Source organism: Canis lupus, chromosome 8 (genome assembly GCF_048164855.1).
Source record: "Canis lupus baileyi chromosome 8, mCanLup2.hap1, whole genome shotgun sequence".
Lineage (NCBI taxonomy): Eukaryota > Metazoa > Chordata > Mammalia > Carnivora > Canidae > Canis > Canis lupus.
This window is the reverse complement of record NC_132845.1, coordinates 52,835,808-52,861,045: the sequence shown is the minus strand read 5'-3', so window position 1 is coordinate 52,861,045 and position 25,238 is coordinate 52,835,808. Positions and strand designations below refer to the sequence as shown.

Genomic DNA, 25,238 nt, shown 5'->3' with positions numbered 1-25,238 from the left:
AGTAACTATGGAGCTCTCCGTCTGCAGGGGCCTGGATGCTCCGGGGGGCGGGGCCGCTGATCTGCTCAGCTCGGGGCAGGAGTGTCCTTGCTGTCCTGGGCCCTCCTGGCCTCTGCCTGTCCTGGGGGGAGGCCAGATCCTGGGCTGTGTCCCCGGTGCCCTGTGCTCCGAGGCCTGCGCTGTTGGATTCATGCTCCTGGCCGGGCAGCCCCCTCTCTGCAGAGCGTCCGCCCGAGCCCCTCTGAGCTGCACCCGGAGCCGTGCAGCCCCCTCCCCGCGGAGCCTCTACCTGAGCCCCTCTGAGCTGCTCCCGGGTCCAGCCGTGCGCACTGCAGCCCTTTAGGCAGCTCGGCCCCCTCTCCCCCGGCACAGGTGTCTGTTAGTGTCCCAGGGAGCCTGAGGGCATCCCCGCCCTCCTGGGGTCCTGCTCTAACTCCCTGCGAGCGCCTTTCTGCCTGGGAAGATTGGTGAAACTCCTGCTTCTCCTGGACGGAGCTCTCCTGTCCTGGGGGCACTCGCCCTGGCCTTAGCCCGGATCCTCGCAGGGCCGCTCCCCCTTGGATGCCTTTTGTTTCTTTATTTCTATTTTCCCCGTCTTTCTACCTTGATAGAAGCGTGAACTCTTCTCACTGTAGTGTTCCAGCTGTTCTCTCTTTCAATCTCAGGCCGAATTTGTAGATTTTCAGGATGATTTGAAGGTTATCTAGGTAATTTGGTGGGGACAGGTGACTTGGGGACCCTACTCTTTCACCATCTTGCCCCCCCTCAGTAGGGTGCTCTTTAACCTCCATGTGTTTGATTTTCTTCCAATTTTCTTCTTGTGATTGAGTTCTAGTTTCAAAGAACTGTGGTCTGAAAATATGCAGGGGGCACTCCCAATCTTTTGGTATCGGTTGAGACCTGATTTGTGACCCAGTATGTGGTCTATTCTGGAGAAAGTTCTATGTGCATTTGAGAAGAATGTGCATTCAGTTGCATCAGTTGGAAAGTTCTGTATATATCTGTGAAATCCATTTGGTCCAGTGTATGATTTCAGGCCCTTGTTTCTTTGATGATGTTGTGCTTAGAAGATCTGTCATTTGCTGAAAGTGCCATGTTGAAGTCTCCTTCTATTTGTGTATTATTATCTAAGTATGTCTTTACCTTGGTTATTAATTGATTGATATTCTTGGAAGCTCCCACATTAGGGGCATAAATATACACGATTGTTAGGTTCTCTTGTTGGATAGATCCTTTAAGTATGTTATAGTGTCCCTCTTCATCTCTTACTACAGTCTTTGGGATAAACTTTAATTTATCTGATATGAGGATTGCTACCCCAGCTTTCTTTTAGGACCATTTGAATGGTAAATGGTTCTCCACCCCTTAATTTTCAGGCTGGAGGTGTTCTTAGGTCTAAAATGTGCCTGCTGTAGACAACATATAGATGGGTCATGCTTTTTTTCCCCAGTCCAATACCCTGCGTCTTTTAATGGGATCATTTAGCCCATTCACGTTCAGAGTAACTATTGATAGATGAATTTAGTGTCATTGTATTACCTATTTAGTCCCTGTTTTTGTGGTTGTTTCTGTGGGCCTCCTCTTTCTTTTACAGCGTCCCCCTTAATATTTCTTGCACAGCTGGTTTAGTGGTCACATATTGTTTCAGTTTCCGCCTATCCTGGAAGCTCTTTATCTCTTCTTCTATTGTGAATGAGAGCCTTGCTGGATGAAGTATTCTTGGCTGCACGTTATTCTCATTTATTACACTGTATATACCATGCCAGCCCTTTCTGGCCTGCCAGATCTCTGTGGGGAGGTCTGCTGTTAATCTGGATATTTCTCACCATTTAAGTTAAGAATATGTCTTGCACTGCTTTAAGAATTTTCTCTTTATCTTTGAAATTCGCAAGTTTCACTATTAAATGTTGAGGTATGGAACAGTTTTATTTTTTTGGTGGGGGGGATCCTCTCTTTTGGATCTGAATGCCTGTTTCCTTTTCCTGATTTGGGAAGTTCTCAGCTATGATTTGTTCAGATACACTTTGTGGTCCTCTCTCTCTCTCAGCCTCTTCTGGGATCCCAATTATATATAGATTCTTCCTTCTGAAGCTATCATTTATTTCCCTAAGCTGTTCCTCATGGGCTCTTGTTTTCCTTTTTCCTTCAGCTTCCTTCCTTGCCATCAACTTGTCTTCTATGTCACTCATTCTCTCTTCTACTTCATTAACTCTAGCAATAGAACATCCAGTTTGGATTGCATTTCATTTAATCTATTTTTAATTTGGGCCTGATTAGATCCCAGTTCTGCAGTATGAAGTCTCTAGAGTCCTCTATGCTTTTTCCCAGATCCACCAGTAGCTTTATAATTGTACTTCTGAATTGAATTTCTGACATCGTATTGAAATCCAAATTCTGTAACTCTGTGACTGAGAGTACCATTTCTGGTGCTTTATTTTGTGGTGAATTCTTCCTTCTAGTCATTTTGTCCAGTGCAGAGTGGCTGTATGAGTGGGCTGAGTCAAAAATATGAACCACAACATAAGTAAAACACACCATACATGATTCCTAAGAGGTCAGAGACCAGAAAATAAAAGAAAAAAAAAACAGAACAAAATAAAACAAAAGGATCACTAAAGTGTAAAGCAAATTTTAACATAAAGTAGTAATAATAAAAAGGCAAAAACCAAAAACAATGAAGAAAAAGGGGAAAAATGTAAAGAAAAGTGGGAAAAGAGAAGAAATGGGGGTGGACGGGGTGGTGAAGACATCGTAGTGGAGAATGTAGTCTCCCTGAGGGTCCTAGAGGGTGATCCTCTTGTTTCTGAGTGTATTTTGTTCTGTATTTTAGAAGATGCTCAATCCCAAATTTATGTAAGCCAGCAATATTTCTAGAAAGCCTCAACATTCACCACAGAAACATAAACAAGATAAATAGAGGGGCAGAATGGGAAGGGAGAGAGAATATAATCTCACAGAATGAACCAACACAGTATTCCACTTGGTTCTGGGTGTATGCTGGTCATGTTTTAGAAGGTACTAACATCCACCGTTGTAAAACAACGTGAGGCAGAAAAAACAAAAAACAAAAACCTGTATGTCGGATATCTACCAAAATTAAACTGAACACATTGAAGGGGATCCAGAAGTGAAAAATAGATCTAAGACATTTAATTGTAGAAATATGAAAGTCAAAAAGGAAAAAACTTAAAAATGAGGAAGTGGTAAAAACCTGTAGTTAAGGTGGGAAAAGAGAAAAAATATTGGAGATTTTTAGTCTGACATAAAAACAAGTCATAATGGAAAAAGAAAAATAAAAGAATAAAAGGACCCTCTAGCTCTATATACTATTTTCTCTCAGGCCTGGAGCTTTCCAGTGCTGCTTGGTCAGTAAACTTGCTCTTCTTTTGTACTTCCAGCTGCTCTTCTGGGGGAGGGGTCTACTGTGCTGATTGTCAGGTGTCTTTGCCTGGGCAGAAATGCCCTGGCCCTTGCTAGTATGGCCCTTGCCCAGCTCAGTATGAGCTGTTTATCCTGTGAGGCCTTTTTTCCATAGAGGCCCTGCCTCTCCCAGGCACAAGGTGAAATAAAGTGGGAAAACAACAATGGCGGCAGCCAGATTTCCAGCTCTGGAGTCAATCTCCCTGCGAATAACTAACCAAAGTCTCCCAGTCCATGCTGGCCTAAATGCTTATGTGGGCAGGAGCAGGTGCACTGATCTGCACAGCTTGTGGGGCACCCAGCAGCAGGAGAGTTCTTGCTTTCTTGTGACCTCCCCAAAGTATGAAATTTTTGCATATTCAATTCAGAAATGGAAATAATTTGCCTATTAAATTAAGCTTGTTGCTGAGAAAGATGCAAGTGGAGGCTCCTTAGTGGCTAGTCTGTTAAACATCTATCTTTTGGCTCAGGTCATGGTCCCACGGTATGGGATCAAACCTCATGTTCTGGGCTCCCTGCTCAGTGGGGAATTTACTTCTCCCTCTGCTACTCTCCCTCCTAGTGCTGTCTCACTCTCATGCTCTCTCTCAAAATCTAAAAAAAAATTCATACTTAGGAAATATGCTTTTCTTAAAGTCAACTTGAGAGATATTTTCATGTTTTAGATATATACATAAAACATCAAATGAAGAAATACACTATCATGAAATGAAATCATATTGATGCACATACATTACTTTTTTAATCTAATTTTTCAAGGTGGGATGAATTTTCAAATGGGTAGGAAAAGTTAATGATGAGCTACAACAACAAATCCTGAAGTATAGAAAGCTGCATGCTCATCATAAGGTCTTTTTTTTTTTTTTTAACAAGGAACAGAAAGAAACCTTGAATGTACAAGTGATGAATATAAAACTCAGGAAGATATATGAATCTGTCTGAATCAGAAATAACAAAGGAAAACTTTGAGGAGGTGGAATTGCATAAATCAGTGGATGTAAGCATCAATTCTAATATATTAAAAAATACCACCACACTTTTTCTTCAAACAGGGATTTATAAAGTTCGTTTTGTACAATCTTTTGCATATGTAGAAGTGGTCTTGACACTTTCTTTGAACAGAAGTAGTCACTGTGGGATTCTGTGAATGAGCTTTTTATAAATTGCAAGAAACTTAAAACAATTGAAGATTGTCATGAGTTCATGAGAAATTATAAAATAAAGCAAATCTCAATTGGAAAGGAGATAACCTGGGGCACCCTGGGTCGCTCAGTAGGTTAAGCATCTGCCTCAGGTCATAATCTCGGGGTCTTGGAATGGAGACCCTTGTGGGGTGTCCGTGCTCAGCAGGGAGGCTGCCCTCCTGTCCCACTGACCCTCCCGGCGTCTCATGGTCACTCTGTCTCGCAAATAATTAAATGAAATCTTAAAAAAAGGAAGAGAAGGATATAAGGTGAAGATTACATTTTAAAGATATTATTGAGTGTAGGATGAAGACACAAAAGGGTAATTACAACAAATTCTCTTTCAAGTGTAAATATTTAACTGTTAAATAATGCAAGGTTTATGACACCAGGTACCTGTCAGGTTTTCAGTTGTTCCGAGTACTACAACGTTGTTTGAAAAAAACAAACAATGAAAAAGTAATACAAGCATGTTTAAGTGGACAGCAGTTTGTGCTTTCACCTCAGGCTCCGGTTCCAGGAGGACACAGAAAGTGGGACCCCAGCTCCCCATTCTCGGAGGAGCTGAGAGTCAGCAGTTCCTGTATTTACGTCGCCGCTGAGTGTGGCTCCAGTTCCTCTGATTTGGGGTCAGGATTTCTCCCCAGAAACAAGCCTGCATCTGTAATAAACCAACCACAGCATCTCTGACGTGGCGTCGAGGGGCCCCCCAATCCACGGATCCCTGAGTAAAATACTTCTTGTTCAAACACCCTCAGGGAAAATGAGGACCAAACGACGGGAACAGCCCAGAAAACACAAGGGATTGTGCTGCTCACTCACTGACCAGCGTGTCCCGGGGGAAGCCCCCCAGAGGCCCCTCCTCAGCACTCGGCCCGGCAAGGCAGCCTCTGTCCCGCTCGTCCCTCAGGAGACGCCAAGTAGCTGCAAAGGCCCCAGGGTCTCCCCGGCGCGGGCGGCAGAACCTGCTGGAAACGCAGCTCTGGCTCTCTGTCCTGAGGCACCTGCAGCGCACTGGGCTGGATCCTCCTGTGGCTGCACAGGCCCTTCCCGCCCTGAGGCGCCCTGGGTCAGCGCAGCCGATGCGCGCCCTCTGCTGGCCGTGGCTGCGCACGCAGAGACCCTGCCCCTCCCTGGGGGTGGCGCGCGCGCGCCCTCTGCTGGCCGTCCTGGGAATCCCGGCAATGCTCAAGGTCCTGGCCCCTCAGCTGGAGGCAGAGAGGGCGCTCTGCTCCAGCCAAGCCATCTCTCTCTATGACAGATCCTGAGGCTGGGCCCCACAAATCCATGCAAAGGAGGTGCTCCCATCTTCCCAAGTGAAATGACCTCTGCAAAGCTCAGCCCCAGGAAGGTGGGGGCAGTGGGCTCAGGGAATCTGATGCCCAGAATTCCTGCCTCTACTGGTCCCAACACTCAGATCCCCTTCATAGACCCCTCCATCCTCGTCCATGGTTCCCCCTCTACACCCCTGGACCAGGAGCCTCCATTCCTCCTTGTAATTCCTCTTTTCTCTGCTTCTCCCTACCCTGTCTTCCTCTCTTTCTTCCTCTCACTTTCTAGGACTTGCCCCACCACCACCTCCCCATTCACTTACTGTCTCTCTCCCTGACAGTCTCTGTCTCTCCTCAGGCCCTCAGATCTTCTGCTCTGTGTAGCCCTGTCTAGGACAACAGGGAACCACATCTCCTCTCTTTCCTGGTCTCCTGCCATGTTTCAGTCCACAGCCTGCTCCCAGGCTTCTTAGGCTGACCTTGGCTGCAGCAGTGAGGTCACCAGTCACCCCTGGACAGCATGTGGACAGACAGACCTTAACACCTTTGTGGTCCAACCATCACCCCAAAGCTGCTGGAGGATGGCTGCCTCCACAGCCTGGAAAGGAGGGCTCCGCAGGATCATGGAGCTCTGGTGCAGAATGGATTGGCCTGGAGGACCTAAAAAGATCCAGAAGCACACACCCAACTTCCCCATCTTCTCCTGCATGGTGGGGGAACAATGGGTCTCCCATCATTGACCTGTTCCCTGCCCATTACTTCATAGGAAACTGTGGGAAGATTGTGGGTCTTACCAGGAAAACTGCCACTGTCAGCTCCCTCAGAGCTCACCTAGATTTGTTCTGTTGGGCGCAGCTGGTATGGGGAAGCCAGTGCACAAAACTTGCCTTAATGCAGGGCCTCCTCACCGGGTTTCCAGGGCCACTCCTGACCCTTTGTTCAATTCTCACCATCACAATAGACCACTTGCTTGGGGACAGACACTTGTCCTGCTGATCACTTCATACCCACTAAACCAGCAGGAGACATGTGCTCAAGAGCATCTACCAACAGTAAATAAAACAACCAACAGATCTAAATACTAGATGAGTCCACCTCCCCCGAAGTTTTCCTGGGCCTTTTTCAGTAAAGATCCCACAAAGGGTAATCTTGTGGCCATCCCCCATCACCACCATTTCTGCCAGTTTGTTTACTGTGTATGCAGGATTCACATTATGCCCTCAAGGGGAGGGATGGTAGGTCCTGGTGAAAGCAGACGCTGACATGGAGAAGGAACCATGAAAGGTTTATTAGGAGGATAACAGGAGTGACAAAGCACAGGGGACAGGATTGGAAGGGGAAACACTCTGACCCTTAGGCAGATCTGACATCTTTTCTAAATATGCTCTCTGCACAGCCAGGTTGTTACTGTTCCAGGAAGTCTTCAAATCTGAAACAATCCTGTAAGGCAAAGAGGTTTGGGGTTATTTCAATGGGATCTTCTGTTTTGCTATATGCATTTTGCCTTTACAGTATATGTGAGGCCTTAAATGAACAATTGAGGGTATGGCTGCCTCTGTGAATCTATATTATAGAAAATAACTTTCATCACAGCTCTGATATAAATCTCTGAATGTACGTATTCTCATGAATACCCTTTACTATCTTCTTGGCTAGGACCTGTAAGTTAATAGAAAAAAAGAGGGTTTTTGCCTTATCTTTGAAATGAGGATTGCCAATCTCTGGGCTGAGGTGTTATACCCTTAGTGGTAGTTTCAGGGACTTAATGAACATTTTTTGATGATTATCTGCATGGATCTATTTTCATGTAAACAGTGAGAAGGGAGAGTGGCCAACAGCCCAATTATTTTGCATAATCTTTTTTTTTTCTTTGAGAGAGAGAGAAAGAAAGAGAAAGGGCGGGCAAACTTGTGAGAAAACAGGGAAGGGGTAGAGAGAGAATCCCAAGCAGGCTCCACACTCAGTGCTGAGCCCAATGTGGGGCTTGATCTCAGAACCTTGAGACCATGACCTAAGCAGAAATCAAGAGTCAGATGCTTAGCTGACTGACCCACCCAGGTGCACATTCTTTATGTACCTCAACCCCTATTCCTCTAATGACCTCAGAAACCAATATGGTCTCCATTTCATAGATAACAATGCTGTGGCTCTGAGTAAGCCCCACTGAGAGCTGGTACTAGGGCCAAGACAGAGGCAGAGCCACAGGATATTGTGATGGAAGTTCAGGGAGATGCAAAGCTGCAGACAGGGTGGTGACAGCCGATGCAGAGGTGGGGTGACAGGGCTCAAGCTAGTGTGGCTCCTGGTCAACCCTGAATCCCCCACTAAGGGTGTGACTCAAGCTGAAGGCCAATCAGTCACTCAGCTGATCTAGGTCCAATCCTCACATTTTCTCACTAGGACACACAAATTAGGGCAGATAAGACTCCCAAAAGACCCAATTCAACTTCCCAAATCTCCATGACATTCCTTCACACAGTTCAGTACCTTCAGAAATTCAGGGCAAACAACAGTCTTTATCGATTATAAATTAGCTATGGCAACAATGACATTTCGATACAAATAATAGCATTATCCACTCTGTGTGATGGAACAGACTGGGTTTGTATCTCATGATGACTTCACACTCACTTCTCAAGATGCTGGCTTGCCAGAAAGGGCTGCTCCTCTAGCTGAAGGCGGCCAATCCACACCCCTGAGCACCTCCATTCTTCTTATCCACAACCTCCTATTTCTGTGGGATCCAGGGCACCCTCACTTGTCCTTCAGATATGTTGCTGATGCTTCCATCATGTGTAACACAACAACTCTGATGTTTAATTAATGTGTACCTCCCTTCTATCAGACACCTTAAATTCCTAAAGTTGAGAGTGGGCCTTGTCCCTCCCAGAGTACAGAATATTGTCTCTGTACAATGTGCACACCCCGACCTGCTGTGCCCAACACTCAGTAAAGAGCAGCTCTCCTTCCCCAGAAAGGCACCTGCCAACCATCTCAGTGTGACTAAAAGACAAAGTCTTCACATACTGTATCTCCTGAGCAATTGAAGAAAGTTGCAATGTCTTTAGCAACATTCCCATAATTCCCATAACACGTGAGGCCAGCATGGGTCCTGCTATTCCTTACAGATGATGCACCTGCATCTATATCTGAACAACACCATAGAAAAGTCGGAAGTTTATCCAATTGGAAGTGACTGAGAAACATTCACACAGGCCCTCCATACTTGCCTCCTGTATGTGCCACTGTTTCTCATTCTCACTTCCCTTGTGGGACAAGTGGGTTTCCCACAAGTACCGACTGACTGCCGAGGACAATGGGGAGACCCCTACTCTAATGATTAATGAGGGGACCACAGCTCTGCTTCAAGGGTTTATAACTAATCAAATGACAGATTAAACTCAACATGCTGAACATGAAGTGAGAGATGTGTTTCATCCATTCTAGAACAACAAATGTGGACTCTGGACATGACTATAATGAATGTGTCTGCCATTCAGCAAGAGAGACACTTCCTGCCTGACCCAGTTCCACCGAACTCTTCAGTGTGTGGAAATAGCTAAGTACAACCCATGAATATCCTGAGAAACTCTAGAATGTTACAATGTCCTCAGCCAGAGTTCTCCTTGCACTGTGAGGCCCTCAGCACAAACTCTGCCTTTGCTCTACCAACCTGATAAGAAAGAAGACAATACAGTTTATAAGTCAACTCATATGTTTCATATCGTCTTATCCTGGGTGTAGATTTGGGTGCAGAATAAGGACCCAGAAGCCAATGGGAGGGTGGAGGGAGATGTGTCCCAGGGCCCCAGGAAGGTGATGAAAGGGGACTTGTGGGGTACAATGTCCACATGGGCCTTATACAGCAGGAAGTGATCTTGTATCCACAAGGTTTCTGCAGAACAGAAATCAGTGGTATGTTGCTATGACAGACAGAAGCAGAACATGAAACCCAATGAAACAAGTATCAGCACCTGGACCCTTGTTCACTCTCAGCTTCAGGAGAGCAGAGCACTAGGGCCACAAAACCCTAGACCTCCACCGAATGCCACCACACAGTCCGGAGCAGCTGAAGGATGCCAAAGGAAGGAAGTTAGTGTCACCACACATCACCAACCATCTCTCAGAGGGTGGGACCTCAAGGTGTCTTGTCCTACCCGTTGAACAGTGGCCACAACAAATGACTCATAAAAAGCATGTCACAGACAGGCAGGCAGGCAAGTGTGGCCAGGCCTACTTCACTCTCTTCATTCCTTGAGGCCTCAGAGGCTTATTATGTATATACTCAGTAAGAATGAATACAATGAGAAGCAATGAGAAGCCCAATGTTCAAATATGGAAATACAGCCCCTTAAGGGTCAAAGCGCTATCCACCAGCCCCTGCCTGACCCCGCTCTGTTTCCCTACCTGACAAGGGGTCTTCTATTGCTACAAGGGCTGTCCATGGCAACAGACACCACTGAGGAGATGGGAGTTTCTGGGGTCCAGCAGGAGATGTGGAAAAGTGCTTTCTGAGAGGAACACGACTACAAGTTAGTGGGAACCAGCTCTATGGATCTACGTCACTGTTGATCAGAATGCTCCTTAGCTTAGGTACAGAGCAAGTGCAGAGTCCTTCAGTGCCAAGGACCACCGAGGAGCTGACTCTACATCACTGGATGCAAACAAATGTGTCTGGAGAGTAGGTGTGAAACTCCCATGGTAGGTCAGGGGAGACCCTGTCAGCCAGCACAACCACCCAAACCACATGACCACCCGTTCACAGGCACACAACAGAAAACATGGGTGAGGGGTTGAGCCTGCATGTCGTCACTGGTATCCCTTCTTCACGGCTGCTGGTCCTGTGGATGTTTTCTACTACACCTATGTCACCTGGCAGAGTTCATAATAATCTCACCCAGGGGTCACCTGAAGGAATACTGGGTTGTATCCTTACCCAATGGATGGAATGCACATGAGGTAGCAAACCCACCTTCTCTATACACACTCAAATCTACCCAAAGCACGTAGCACAGAGTGCCAGGGAGGGCATGGTTTTTCCCATTTTCCACCTGTGGGGATTACCCCAGACATTGCCCCACATTAGTCTCCTAACCCCAAAACTAGCAACCTACCACTTCCACATGAAAGCAAACAACAAAGAGACAGCCAGATGGCATATCAGGATAGAGTGAGATGTCACCTACCTTGACTTATTTACACACACACACACACACACACACACACACACACACGGTATGCATCCTGCGGTCATACATCTCTAAGCATCTGTAGCTTTTGGAGGTACCACCTAAGGTGAGGATCTCTAATGGAGAAGCCTATAGGCTCTTTGGTAAACAGCTTGCATTTTGAAAGGCGAACATGCCTTAGACAGATCACAGGACACAATGAACAGACAAGGCCAAGACATCTTTCAGAAATGGCTACAACTGAAAACCAACAGCATTTACCTTAGCCATCTCTGGGTTCTTTTTAGGGATGGTGCTGCTGTTCTTCTCGGGAACTGGTCTAGATTCTGAAATTGACAAAGAATGGAGGCTTATTGTGGTTTGCGTACCCTCTATGCCTTCCTCCCCCATCTTGCTCTCTTTCTTACACTCAGTCCCTTATCAGAATAGACAGCTTCCCACATGACTCAAGTGACTCCTTTTTTTAATAATAAATTTATTTTTCATTGTGTTCAATTTGCCAACATACAGAATAACACCCCGTGCACAAGTGACTCCTTTGCTAAAGGAGATACCATAACCTGATGTGAGAGAGACACTACAGAGCCCTGGTTCCCATGTTTTCATAATGAATCAACCAACAGAGGACAGCACAGGGTACAACTGGCTGGAAATCAACACTGAAATTCGGTGAGCAAGCCACATCAAAGAAAATCATGTTTTCTTCATAGATTATTAATTGAACTGAGAATAGCCATGGGTGGGTGATATCAATGCACCCTCCAAATGAATGGCATGCATTCTCTTCTCAGGCCACAGGTTGATGGTTCAGTATTTCAGTCTACAGATGAGGCCTAGCATATGTGACTGGCCACTATAGAAATACTTGAGGAATGTACTTAGACAATCATATAGTCATGAGCAAAGAAAAAATAGGTGGATTAAGCAGTAAAGCTATCGTATTCTACTGATAACATTAAAGGAATAAAATTATATGAATTGATGAATGAAGTACTGTAGATTCCAAAATGAAATAAACTCCATAAAGAGTGGATAAATGTCTTTTAAAAATATTCCTTTTTTTCCACAAAAAAAGTTTTCATCACTAGGTCAAAGTGGGAAAGAAGCTCAGGACCATCACCCCTCCAGGTACATTTCCTCAGGTTGGGGTGAGGGAGACGGTGGGAGGGTCTTCAGTCAGGGGAGGGGCAGGAGCTCCAACTGTCATGGGGACAGGTGCCCTGCTCCCTGGGGGCACCTGAGGAAAATATTCTCCTGTTACCCCTTCAGATAACCTGCTGTCCTTAGGTAGCGCTTGTGATTCTCTTCAGGACACACAGCGATCACCCACAGAACCTGGAAGGATGCCATGTGGTTTCATAGCAGCAATTGGGCTGCTGCACTTCACAAAGTGCCCCTTACCTCTCCTTTGAGGGATCTGCATCTCAGGTCTTCCCGGAATCAGTTCCTGCCTCCTGTGTCTCTCAGGCAGCATCTTTCCTTCTAGTATGGCTAGTCTTGAACAGATAATGGATATCTATAAGAATCACAACACCACCACCTCTCCTGACACTAAACAGCACAGCTGTCCTCCCGCAAACACCCGTGACAATGTCCATCAATCTCCCCTACCTGTGTTTCAAGTAGGCTTTCTCCCTGCTTTGCTGCGCTATCTCCCACTCCCAAATCTGAGCCTTGACCTGGGGGAGAAAAACGCTTCCACCTTCAATTGTGCCAGACTGTGCACCAAACAAAAAGGATGAAAAAGCAAACACTTACCCAGTTGTCTTGAGCATTCTTCTCATGAATTGCTATCTGAAAAAGCCAGCACACCAAAAGCCCGTGGTTGGGGACTCGATGAGCCACTGCTGTCTCCTGCAGGAGGTGCCAAGGGTTCAGCACAGTGGGCAGAGCTCAGGTTACCTGGAGTCTGAAGGTCAGTTCTGACTCCTGCAGCTGTTCTTGCATTTCTTGGACTTGTTGCCTGTGAGTTACAATAGCTTTCATTAGATAAAGCCCATTATTGGGTAGGATTTTAAATAACTGGCCCATGTGGCCATCCTCCTCTTATCTGTCCCCTCATCCAATTTATCCTGACACAGGAAAACACTTATCACATGATTATAAATGTACAGTTGGATCAAAGCTATTGTTACATCCTTCCCTTACTCACTTTCCCACACCTGCAGGGTTCAGAGTTGATATAATTTCCTTACCTGTCTTCAGTCATTCCCTAATTTATCCTGTGGCAAGTGTCTTTTGTCGTAAAGCTCTTCTCTCCTTTAAGTTCTATCCTTACCATGTTTCCCAGGGTGGCAAAGACCAGGGCCGTCAGATGGCATTACTGTGTTTTGGGTATGATTTAACCTACAACAAACGCTTTCCTAAAATGAGGACAATTTACACCACCCCCAGGGACACTGGTGTGGATGTAGTTTCCACAGCATCAGGCCAGTGCTGGGGATCAGGATATGTTTAGTAACATAATTGTATTGTTCTTTCTAAAACTTCTGTTTTTATGTCTGTTATTCTCTCTGGATATGTCTTCTGAATTTTTGTTTCTATTACTTGTTAATTGAGTCTAAACATTGTACAGAGGTTTAAAACAAAATGGGAACAGAGTCTTCAGGTGGCCCTAGTATTTAATACCTGAACTCACTTGTATCTGTCTATTTCTTCTGTGGCTACTTTAAAAAATTCTTCTTTAGTTGAGAATTGATTCTTCTTTGCCACCAGTTCATAGTGTGTCTTTTCCAGTTTCCTAAGATGGGAAAGGTATTTACATAGTCCAGTAGCCAAGACCCACAAGTTCTGCAGTTTTTCCTCCCAGCACTCTTGATGGCCTAGATTTGAATGTCCCTTCTTCCCTCCCCCATAAAGACACAGACTGACAGCACAATCAGAAATGAATTGAAAGCCCCATTTAGGGTTAAAGAAAACCAAACTCTGGCTGCTGCCAAGTCCCCTGCAATCAGAGCTGTCTTTATATTCTCTATTTCAATTCATTCATCATTAAGTCTTCAAATAAAATTACACTTTGTGCCCTCTCAGAGTTGGTCTTTTGTTTGAGACGGTAAAGGCTCATTTCAATTCAAAGTGAAAAGCCATGTCTGACCAACTATACCCTTTAGGATAAAGCAGGGGATCATCATTAGTCCTATACCTCCTTGGGGAGCCCTGATTCTCAGGCCAAGGATGTGCCTGGACAATCAGCCCAAAAGAAAGCCTTCCAGAATATGGCTTCATTAGTATTGAAGCTCACTCCCAGTCATCTATAGGGTTTAGAAGTACAACATCTGCCTCCTCTTTGAACATCCCAGTGGAGGAAAAAGCCTATCTTAGTGCTGGCAATATGTACTGAAGTATAAAATTATGTGAACTGTCACATGGTCAGGGTGTTAACTCCAGGAAACAGATTTCAGGTAGAAAACTATCAACCACATGGAGTCAACCTACTTTCAGAAGACTGAGTTCATTGATAGTGAAGGTAGCAAAGGGCAATGCTTAGAAAGGCTGATTGGCTGTGTTGTGCTCATATTCTAACACTTGATTGACTCAAGAATCACATGCAAAAAGTCTCTTAGAAACTGAGACTAAAGCTCTAGACACAGAAAGACACTTGAATTTGTGTCTGGTCTCTCAGGCAATCATGCAGCAAATGTTTTCTGGAAGGGCTGTATTGTAACGGCTCAGTTGTAAGGTGTTGAAGAGAGAAAGGTGGTCAAAGCACTGTCTCCCCCCCCCAAAAAAAGAATATTGTGATAGCATATGTACTGAAGTATAAGATTATGTGAGCTGTCATATAGTCAGGGTGTTAAATCCTGGAAACAGATTTCAGGTGGAAAAGTATCAACTGCATGGAGTCAACCTACTTTCAGTAGACTGAGTTCATTAATAGTGAAGGTAGCAAAGGGCATTGCCTAGAAAGCCTGGTTGGCTTGTTGCTCTCACATTCTTTCGTTCATTGTGTTGATTTTTAAAGAGTTTCAACCTAACACTTGATTGACTCAAGAATCACATGCAAAAAGACTCTTAGAAACTCAGACAAAAGCTCTACACAGAAAAATACAAATGCATTTGCGTCTCTCAAGCAATCCTTCAGCCAAAGTTTTATGGGGGGGCTGTATTGTAGTGGCTCAGTTGTAAGGTGCTGAAGAAAGAAGGTGGTCAAGGCACTGTACCTTCCTCTCAAAAAACTTACCAATGAACAAAAATAAGATGCCAGTGAGTCAGAGCAGCCGCCACCCCAGATGTGTGAAGGAATAACACAAAGCTGAGTCTCCAGTGAAGAGAAGGAATAGTTTTATTTTTCAACAATCATGAGGGACTCTAAGGTCTTGATATCCTTGAGAAAAAAAGGAAACTGGAGGAGAATGGATAAAAGAGGAACCAGACAAGAGAGGACGTTCAGGAGTGAACGCACCAAATTTCTAACTAGCACATGAAGAAACAGGAGAACAAGATGGAGAAGAAGGCAGCCTAAAAGAAAGCCAGCCTGGCAGGTGGAACCAATCTCTCCAGGACTCATCAGTAAATTCTGGGAACAGGCAAGTGAACTGCAAAGAAGCTGAACAACTTTATGGGCACAGGCTTAGGAGGAAACAAGTTAAGTTCAGGGTCAGCCAACAAAGGTAAGCCCTGGTGAAACTGCAGGCTTGGTTGGGACCTAGGAGTGTGACACCTACAAAATCAGGTGGACGGGAATACCCCAGCCTTCTTAGGGATTGAGCCTGCAATGAATGATCTCTACCGTACACTGGATGAAGCAATCCAGTACTGCCGGTGTCCCAACCTACTTTCCGGAAAGAAACCTCCGCTGTTTCTGCAGAGAATTCCATTTTTTTCCAACAGATTCTTGAACCAAGTCTCATACTGAACAAGAAAAATGACTTAATTCACAGTTGATAAGAACTTGTAATGAGACTGAAACCTAAAGGGCAATGTAGACAGACCCAGAGGGGATCCAGGTATCAAAGGGATTAATGCTGATATTTTCCCTCTTCTATCCCAAACAACGTGTGACAAGCAGTTTGAAGAGAAAGGAAAATGCGGGTTCCAGAAATCAAGGTAGGAAGGGCAGACAATTCTACTTAGCAGTAGAATTTGATTTGGCAAAAATACTCTAGATCCTATTCTAAAAGAAAGACAGTTTTCTATATTGGCCACCACACAAATTCATACAACAGTATTTGTGACAATTAGCATAGGAATATCTTACTCTGCTGCAGCCATTCTTTTTTGTTCATAGAATTCAACCATTTCAACCAAGGTATCTACTTTCTTCTTCAGCTGTTTCAATTCTGCTTCCTTCATTGTTTTCACAGAACTCAATGCATTGCACTTGTCTTCCAGGACCTTTTTACTTTCTGTAAATAATGGTATTCTTCTCTGTGTGTGCACATGACCTGAGAACTTGCTTGTGATGGGGAAGAAGAATTCTGGGCAAGGACCTTGAGGGCAGGAAAGTATTCTTTCCCTTCCTAATGCACACTCATTGCCACCACATGGGGATTTCTTCCCACAAAACAACATACCTTCCAGATCACATTTCTTGGACCTCAAAACTCTCAGTTCTGGATCCTCGAATACATCTTGCAACTTTAAGACAGATATAAGAAAAGACATTCAAGCAATCATGATCACAGAACAATATGAGTGCATCTAATAGAAACAGGATCATGCAGTGCAACAAAGTCCTTGAAGCATAAATAGAATATGGAGAAAGTAAGGAAGGTGGAAAATAGTGTAAATCAAAGGACTCACAAATGACTTCCTTAACGGGTGTGTGTCTTCCCCTATTCACTGTGAAAATTCTCTCTTCAGCATTAAGAGAGGAAGCGACCATACAATTGGGCTAGCTGTCGCCCTCATTGCTCAAATATCTTGTGGGATTTTCTACGTATCTCAGAGGGCAGGGCTGAATATGATAATTACCTAGCTGTGAAAATAAACCATACTTCCTAGTCCTTGAAATAGCAAAACTCATCATTGTGGTCTTAAGGGAAATTCCAGCTCACTGTTCAGAGGGAATTTCAGTACCCAGATGTCCACTCTCAACCATGATAAACAGCAAGTGAATATACTGCACTCACCTCACCCAATGAACAAAAAGCTTCCTAAGCCACATTATGATAAGACTCAATAGCTGACTATTAGACTAACAGACTCTTACCTTGTCCTGATTCTTGACATTCTTCTTTTTCTCAGATTGCATGTTAGTATGTGCACACTGATGGGTGTCATTTAAATTTTCACTAAGCTGTTCAACTGTTTTGATGTTCTCCTTCAACAAAACATATTGAATCAGTAATAATAATTCATTACTTGGGGCACCTGGGTGGCACAGTTGTTGAGAGTCTGACTCATTGTTTTGGCTCAAATCCTGATCTCAGGCGCCTGCACACTCAGCCTGGAGTCTGCTTGGGATTCTCTCTCTCTTCTCCCTCTGTCCTCCTCCACTGTTTCTCTCTCATATAAACAAATCTTTAAAATAATATTAGTAATAATAATTTATTACTTTTATTTCTGTTGTTAGAACACAATTCAGGCAAAGAAGGGATTCTTACCTTTAATTTAGGATCTTCATCAGAGAGAAACATATTTCCTCTCAGTTTCTGGAAGATGTTTCTTTGTTTCCCTGATCTGTAAAACATATGAAAAAGGAATCAGAATTCAAAAATAGGTTTGTCTAGCACTATATATTATCTTCAAATGTATGACTCCTTCCACAAATAAAGAGGCAGTGTTCTATATTTTTGAAGCTTATCTTGAATTGGGACTGTTTTTGGATCACCTGAAATAGGTCAATAGGGCAAATATCAGAGGTGGAAGTAACTGAAATGAAATCACAAAAAATATCTGAAAAAATACCTATACCTTCTTTTCCCAAATGGATATTCCTTCAGCAAGTTTCCTGTTTTCTTTCTTAAACCAAATGATCTTCTCAGTTATTTGCTGTAAATTAACTAAATGGAGAGAAAACAATTTTTAAGATTATTAGGAAAACCAGTGTGAGTAATTCTAGTGTATTAGCAGCAGCGATATATTATCTGACACTTGGGTGTAACTAACTTTTTAGCATTCCCATTGTGGCTGAAGAAAGCAAGTTTTTATGGCATTTGAAACTTAAGAAGACCTTATTTCAGTGAGGTTATTACTTAAAATATTTTTTTTAAATGAAGAAATACAAAAAAAAGGCCTTCTAATTTTTCTCCCATCTGTAAACCCATTCTTGGAAAATTTAATCACTGTGAATCCTTATGTCATCACCAGAGATGTAAGAGAAAAATCAAGTATCCTACCAACTTACATTTCTCTCCTCCAATGATTAAGGTACATAAATAGGTTTCTGGAAACAACCCAAAATGAACAAAATCATCCTTGACTCCTGCTTTGTGTCACATCCACTTTCAGGTGCTACTTGGAATTCCACACAAGGATCAAATGCAAAAAACAGAGGTCACCTTGTTAACCATGTGAAACATCCCCAGTCATGGACAAGCTTGGTATATCTGACAGCTGTCTGGATGCTTATATCAGTGGCTGATGTTTAACTAGATTATATACAATGGGGCCAATAACACTAGGCTCTCAGAGACCATGGCCACGTACAGATGGAGGTGGGAAATGCAAGACAAGTTAGTTTGTGCAAGAGCTCAGAGACGAGGGAGGGAGGGAAAACTGAGCTGATCTAGGAGATGCAGCCCAGGGATGGGAATAATTCAGTAAAGTCTACTGAGGAATTTCCTCCATTGAAGACTCAAAAGAGATAGAATAGAGTCTGTTTTGACTCGAGGTATTCATATGGGATGATTCTGCCTCAATACAAGGGTTGTTCCTGACTACTGGGACTTTCCAGAGCCTTCTCTAAGAATCTAGTGGATGCCAATTTATAGAAGTCTACTGATTTCTTTTTTTTTAATTTATTTTTTATTGGTGTTCAATTTACCAACATACAGAATAACCCTCAGTGCCCGTCACCCATTCACTCCCACCCCCGCCCTCCCCCCTTTCTACCACCCCTAGTTCGTTTCCCAGAGTTAGCAGTCTTTATGTTCTGCCTCCCTTTCTGATATTTCCCACACATTTCTTCTCCCTTCCCTTCTATTCCCTTTCACTATTATTTATATTCCCCACATGAATGAGAACATATAATGTTTGTCCTTCTCCGACTGACTTACTTTACTCAGCATAATACCCTCCAGTTCCATCCACGTTGAAGCAAATGGTGGGTATTTGTCATTTCTAATAGCTGAGTAATATTCCATTGTATATATAAACCACATCTTTATCCATTCATCTTTCGATGGACACCGAGGCTCCTTCCACAGTTTGGCTATTGTGGCCATTGCTGCTATAAACATCGGGGTGCAGGTGTCCCGGCGTTTCATTGCATCTGTATCTTTGGGGTAAATCCCCAACAGTGCAATTGCTGGGTCGTAGGCAGGTATATTTTTAACTCTTTGAGGAACCTCCACACAGTTTTCCAGAGTGGCTGCACCAGTTTACATTCCCACCAACAGTGTAAGAGGGTTCCCTTTTCTCCGCATCCTCTCCAACATTTGTGGTTTCCTGCCTTGTTAATTTTCCCCATTCTCACTGGTGTGAGGTGGTATCTCATTGTGGTTTGGATTTGTATTTCCCTGATGGCAAGTGATGCGGAGCATTTTCTCATGTGCATGTTGGCCATGTCTATGTCTTCCTCTGTGAGATTTCTGTTCATGTCTTTTGCCCATTTCATGATTGGATTGTTTGTTTCTTGGGTGTTGAGTTTAATAAGTTCTTTATAGATCTTGGAAACTAGCCCTTTATCTGATATGTCATTAGCAAATATCTTCTCCCATTCTGTAGGTTGTCTTTTAGTTTTGTTGACTGTATCCTTTGCTGTGCAAAAGCTTCTTATCTTGATGAAGTCCCAATAGTTCACTTTTGCTTTTGTTTCTTTTGCCTTCGTGGATGTATCTTGCAAGAAGTTACTGTGGCCGAGTTCAAAAAGGGTGTTGCCTGTGTTCTTCTCTAGGATTTTGATGGAATCTTGTCTCACATTTAGATCTTTCATCCATTTTGAGTTTATCTTTGTGTATGGTGAAAGGGAGTGGTCTAGTTTCATTCTTCTGCATGTGGATGTCCAATTTTCCAGCACCATTTATTGAAGAGACTGTCTTTCTTCCAATGTATAGTCTTTCCTCCTTTATCGAATAGTAGTTGACCATAAAGCTCAGGGTCCACTTCTGGGTTCTCTATTCTGTTCCATTGATCTATGTGTCTGTTTTTGTGCCAGTACCACACTGTCTTGATGACCACAGCTTTGTACTGGGAGCCTTTCCCCTAAGATCAGGAACAAGACAGGGATGTCCACTCTCACCACTGCTATTCAACATAGTACTGGAAGTCCTAACCTCAGCAATCAGACAACAAAAAGACATTAAAGGCATTCAAATTGGCAAAGAAGAAGTCAAACTCTCCCTCTTCGCCGATGACATGATACTCTACATAGAAAACCCAAAAGGCTCCACCCCAAGATTGCTAGAACTCATACAGCAAATCGGTAGCATGGCAGGATACAAAATCAATGCCCAGAAATCAGTGGCATTTCTATACACTAACAATGAGACTGAAGAAAGAGAAATTAAGGAGTCAATCCCATTTACAATTGCACCCAAAAGCATAAGATACCTAGGAATAAACCTAACCAAAGATGTAAAGGATCTATACCCTCAAAACTATAGAACACTTCTGAAAGAAATTGAGGAAGACACAAAGAGATGGAAAAATATTCCATGCTCATGGATTGGCAGAATTAATATTGTGAAAATGTCAATGTTACCCAGGGCAATTTACACGTTTAATGCAATCCCTATCAAAATACCATGGACTTTCTTCAGAGAGTTAGAACAAATTATTTTAAGATTTGTGTGGAATCAGAAAAGACCCCGAATAGCCAGGGGAATTATAAAAAAGAAAACCATATCTGGGGGCATCACAATGCCAGATTTCAGTCTACTGATTTCTATGGGTGTTCCCTGTCTGTCTCTTTCTCTCTCTCCTGGAGGGTACCAGTTTTGCTTTTTAATGACAGAGTGACATATTCACACTGGGAACCAGATATTTCTTCATATTCGGATACTCCTAAGAACAGTCAGGTCCTTTTTGCTTGGGTAAATCAACACTCTGCACACACTTGGCCAAAGAAAGGACAATGCCTCATTCATTTCCTGATCACATAATTCCTACTGATTTTCCTATGACAAGTGTCACAGCAGGATGTGGCCACTTAGTGTCTGCTGGGCTTTCTAGGGCTCCCCATGATCCAGGTGGGACACAGAGTTCCTGGGGGGCAGCCTCCAAGAACAGAAGGAAAGGGCTGAATGCAGAGTTATGAGAAGTCAACCACCCAGGAAGCATAGAGCACAAAGGACATTTCACTTTTTAACTCGAGTACCTACACTGATGCTTAAGTTATCACTGTTCCCCAGGCTGCCAAAGTTCACAAATATGAGCAATGTGCTGATGGGAATGCAAACTACATATAAGATGGACCCTAAACTTACAAGACTTGAAGGAGGATCTTGACTGGGCTTCCAGGAGTCAGTCTAATATCTATAGCTCCTATAAATTAGAGTTCTTGAAATTTTTTAAAGACAATTTTAATGAAATATAATTTACATACCAGACAAGCTCCCTATTTAAGACATAATGGTCAGTGGCTTTTGTATCTTGGCAAATCCTTCCCTCTTGACACAATAAACCTAGTATTTTCAGGTTTGCATTATGCCAACACGGCTCTTTTTGGGCCAAGCAGCACAGACAGGACCCAGAACTTGATGTGGACAGCTGTGGCCACAACCCCTTCAGGCTGACCAGAAAACCTGCCCTTCAATATCTTCAGGAAGAACTAAAGTTCTCCTTAAGTTCCCATCAAGGAGACTGAAAAAGCTGTTATTTAATCAGTGTGAAAGAACCCAGCAGGATGGAAGACATCACCAGCAGCTTCTGGGCAGTTAAGTCTTGGTTTGGATCAAGTCATGATCCCATGGTTCTGAGATTGATCCCCTCTTTGGGTTCTCTGCACATCATGTTTGGGATTCTCTATCTCCTTCCCCCTCTACCCTTCCCCTAGCACCTGTGCCCCGCCCTCCCTCAAATATATAAATCTTAAAAAAAAAAGGAAGACACTACTGATGTGCCATGTTTACTCACATTTGGGTTTGGGCAACCAGGACACAGGAATAAGAGGAGCCAGAGGGCAGCCCCGCGGCGCAGCGGTTTAGCACCGCCTGCAGCCCGGGGTGTGATCCTGGAGACCTGGGATCAAGTCCCAAGTCGGGCTTCCTGCATGGAGCCTGCTTCTTCCTCTGCCTGTGTCTCTGCCCCTCTCTCTCTGAATAAATAAATATTAAAAAACAAAGAAGAGGAACCAGAAAGCAGACTCTACACCTCCATATCCTGGTTCTTTCAAGGGGCACTGGGGCACGGGGGAGGAGGTGGAGATAGGCAGGAGGAGGTGGGGGTGGGATGAGTGCGGAGGAGTGGGAAAGGGGACAAGTTGGTAATTAGGGATGGGAGAGGATGCGAACAGAGGATAGGACTGGGGAAGGTGTTTGTTACAAGAAAGGATGGGACAGTGCCACCGTCAGATTAAATACTTGAGGGGAGGGAGGAGGTTTCAGAAAGGGTAGTAGATCAGCAGGTTAGGAAATCATTAGGTCAGCAGGACACAGTAGCAAGTTAAGTGAACTCTCAGGAATTGGAGTGGAGAAGGATCCATCTTCCTCCAAGCCTTCCCCTGGTTGAACATTTCCTTAGCAACCCAGAGCCTTTATACTCTCAACCAATCAGCTGCCTTTGCCCTTGGTAGATCAGCATGGAAACCCCTTGTGACCTCATTTTTTAAAAAGCCCCTTTCTACCTGGTGCCCCACCACACACCATCTCAATGACAGGTCCCTCTGCAACCTTGGCAGACCATCCGGCTTCTACTCCCTCCCAACCCAGGTCCTTGTTTCCTCTTCTGGGTGCTCTCTCCTTCCTTTCTCAACTCCGTCCCATGGCCATTGGCTGAACAACATATAAAGAAAAGGAGGACAGAACTGAAGCAACAATCGAATACACAAGCAGAGTGGGAGGTTTCAACCCTCTCTCAGCACCTTAAAGCAGACAAAACACCCATAAATGGTATATCTTGGTATTGAACCATCTGAATCCCACAGCTATATATCTGTGTGTTACATATCTGTCCACATCCACATAACACTGTGCAGGACACATTAACTGTAGGCACATAGGATACACTTACTAAAATTTATTTTGGCCCTAAGGGAAATTTCAATATATTTCAGTGACATGAAATCACACAGAGCTTGTTTTGGTAATATAATGTGCTAGAGATCACTGAGAAAAAGCTAACTAGAAATTCCCATATGTTTAGAAATTGAGAAGTATCTCCATAAGTAAAATATGGGTAAAGAAATCTCAAAGAAAAAGAGCTATAATGGAACTAAAGGCTAAGAGCATTGATAAGATTGAAATAAAAAATGTCTGCTGGGCTGGAATATCCTGGAATACTGGTGTGAGAAGACTGTATGGTCTCAAAATCATCCCTAACCAACGAAGACATTTTACTACTTCAAACAGTGGTAACTCTGTCACAGGTCTATGTGACCCTCCTGCCCATTAGCTTGGGCTTTACTTTGTGAACCTCACAGGGGAAATAATCCAAGCTCACTCTCAGGGGATCTCCTGGGACCTCCAGGAATGAGAGCATTTGAAGAGAGAAAGCTCATCATCTTCTCTCCTTGGGGATCCAGGGACGATCCAGAGAATTGGCAGCGCCAGGTGCGCTGGGCCAGGAGAGCGAAGCAGGTGGGCAGGGGCCAGGGACCCTGGTAATGAGACAACCCCCCTATGATCATCTCTCCTAAACTGTTTCTCTATAAGACTAACAATGTTTCCCCAACACATTCAGCCCCAAGGCAGCTGAAAATCAGTGCTCCACATACCACCACTTTATTATTATGTAGATTTCTTATAAACAGGAACCATTTTAGCACTGCTGAAATAGGGGATAATGTCTTTAACATAAATATATATAAAAAAACATAAAAAGTGAACTAAAACAAAAAAACTAAGTTAACAAAATTGAACAGTGTTCAATTCTGTCTAGATGCTGCTGCCTGCCTCAAGAGTCCCAGAGTGTGGCTGTCCTGGTTAAGGAAGGAGACACCAGCTACAGAAGGGGTGAAGTCAGACTAGCCCAAAAGTGAATGGGAGAGAGGCCCAGTCTATAAGGGAGACTAGGGAAGTCCAGGAAGGGTGGCCAGGGTCACCCTGATTATAACTGGAGCAGGGGCAGGGAAAGAAATAGCAGTGAACAGAGTTTGGGGCCTCCGATCAGGTGAGATCACTCAAGGGTGAGAAGTGTCCCCAAAGCTAGTGTCAGCCTCCCAACTAGGCAACCCTTCATGGCCCTGGAGACAGGACCAGGAGCCTAGAGTTTGAGATCCAGCTGTGCTGCTTACAGCTGTGTGACCCTGGGCTGGTTTCTTTCTGTAAAATGGGAGTGTCCATACCTGTGTCATAGGCAACTGTGCTAAAGACAAGAGGAAGCCACATGCTGAGCACCTATGGACAATAGCATCATCATCTTCATGGGGCAAGTGTCTTCCTAGATCCAGTGCCTTAAAAGTGTCACAGCTGTTAATGACAACACTGGTGCCAAGCCAGGTCACTCCTGTGTCAGGCCTGTGTTAAGCCTTGGCCTTTGTAGAAATCATCTCTTAGGCTCCAGATGGCAGGAGGAGGTCATAAGGTGTGGGGAGGGCTCTGGGCCCCTGGCAAGGCTGAGGCATTCCTGGGCCCTGGGAAGGGTGAGTGAGTGAGGACCCCTAGGGAGTACTGGGGAATGGAGCTCCTGGGCTCCTTGGAAGGAATGGGGGATTGGGCATCCCTGGAAAGGGCTGGAGAAGTCTTGCAGGATTCCTGGGTTCCCAAAGGGCAGATCCTTCCCACACCTATGCTGGTGCAGGCTGGGACCTGGAAGCAGCAGCAGCAGTAGCAGCAGCAACAGCAGCATTCAGAGGCAGCAGAGGCAGATCCGTGGGGCGGTGGATGGACCAGTGAAGAATGCTCTGGCAGGCAAGTGGTATCACCAGGCTGGGCTGCCCTTGGCCCCTTTCCCCTTCCCCAGCCACCTCACTA

At 44.3% G+C, this 25,238-nt stretch overlaps 1 protein-coding gene and 1 long non-coding RNA gene across 9 annotated transcripts; both read right to left on the bottom strand.

The window, feature by feature from the left end:
• Positions 1-5,058: 5,058 nt before the first annotated feature.
• LOC140638527 (uncharacterized) lies at positions 5,059-6,981 on the bottom strand. The gene is made up of 2 exons (XR_012035550.1): positions 6,670-6,981; positions 5,059-5,265 (listed from the first exon to the last, which is right to left on the bottom strand). It is a non-coding gene; the product is annotated as an uncharacterized lncRNA (long non-coding RNA).
• Positions 6,982-7,139: 158 nt separating this feature from the next.
• Positions 7,140-24,751, bottom strand: LOC140638526 (transport and Golgi organization protein 1 homolog). Of its 8 annotated transcripts, none has more exons than XM_072836009.1 (16): positions 22,689-22,869; positions 22,243-22,423; positions 19,224-20,370; positions 17,914-18,008; positions 17,610-17,685; positions 17,216-17,326; positions 16,578-16,641; positions 16,262-16,409; positions 13,703-13,804; positions 12,967-13,027; positions 12,823-12,858; positions 12,676-12,743; positions 12,466-12,560; positions 11,326-11,390; positions 10,283-10,386; positions 7,140-7,315 (listed from the first exon to the last, which is right to left on the bottom strand). In XM_072836009.1, the coding sequence occupies exons 5-16, from the start codon at positions 17,640-17,642 to the stop codon at positions 7,165-7,167; spliced, it is 1,038 nt and encodes a 345-aa protein (XP_072692110.1). In that variant the 5' UTR covers positions 17,643-17,685; positions 17,914-18,008; positions 19,224-20,370; positions 22,243-22,423; positions 22,689-22,869; the 3' UTR covers positions 7,140-7,164. The 8 variants fall into 8 exon arrangements, with proteins under 8 accessions (XP_072692110.1, XP_072692106.1, XP_072692109.1 ...); XM_072836005.1 differs by having other exon boundaries at positions 17,920-18,008; positions 22,689-22,868; XM_072836008.1 differs by lacking the exon at positions 19,224-20,370.
• Between the last annotated feature and the right edge of the window lie 487 nt (positions 24,752-25,238).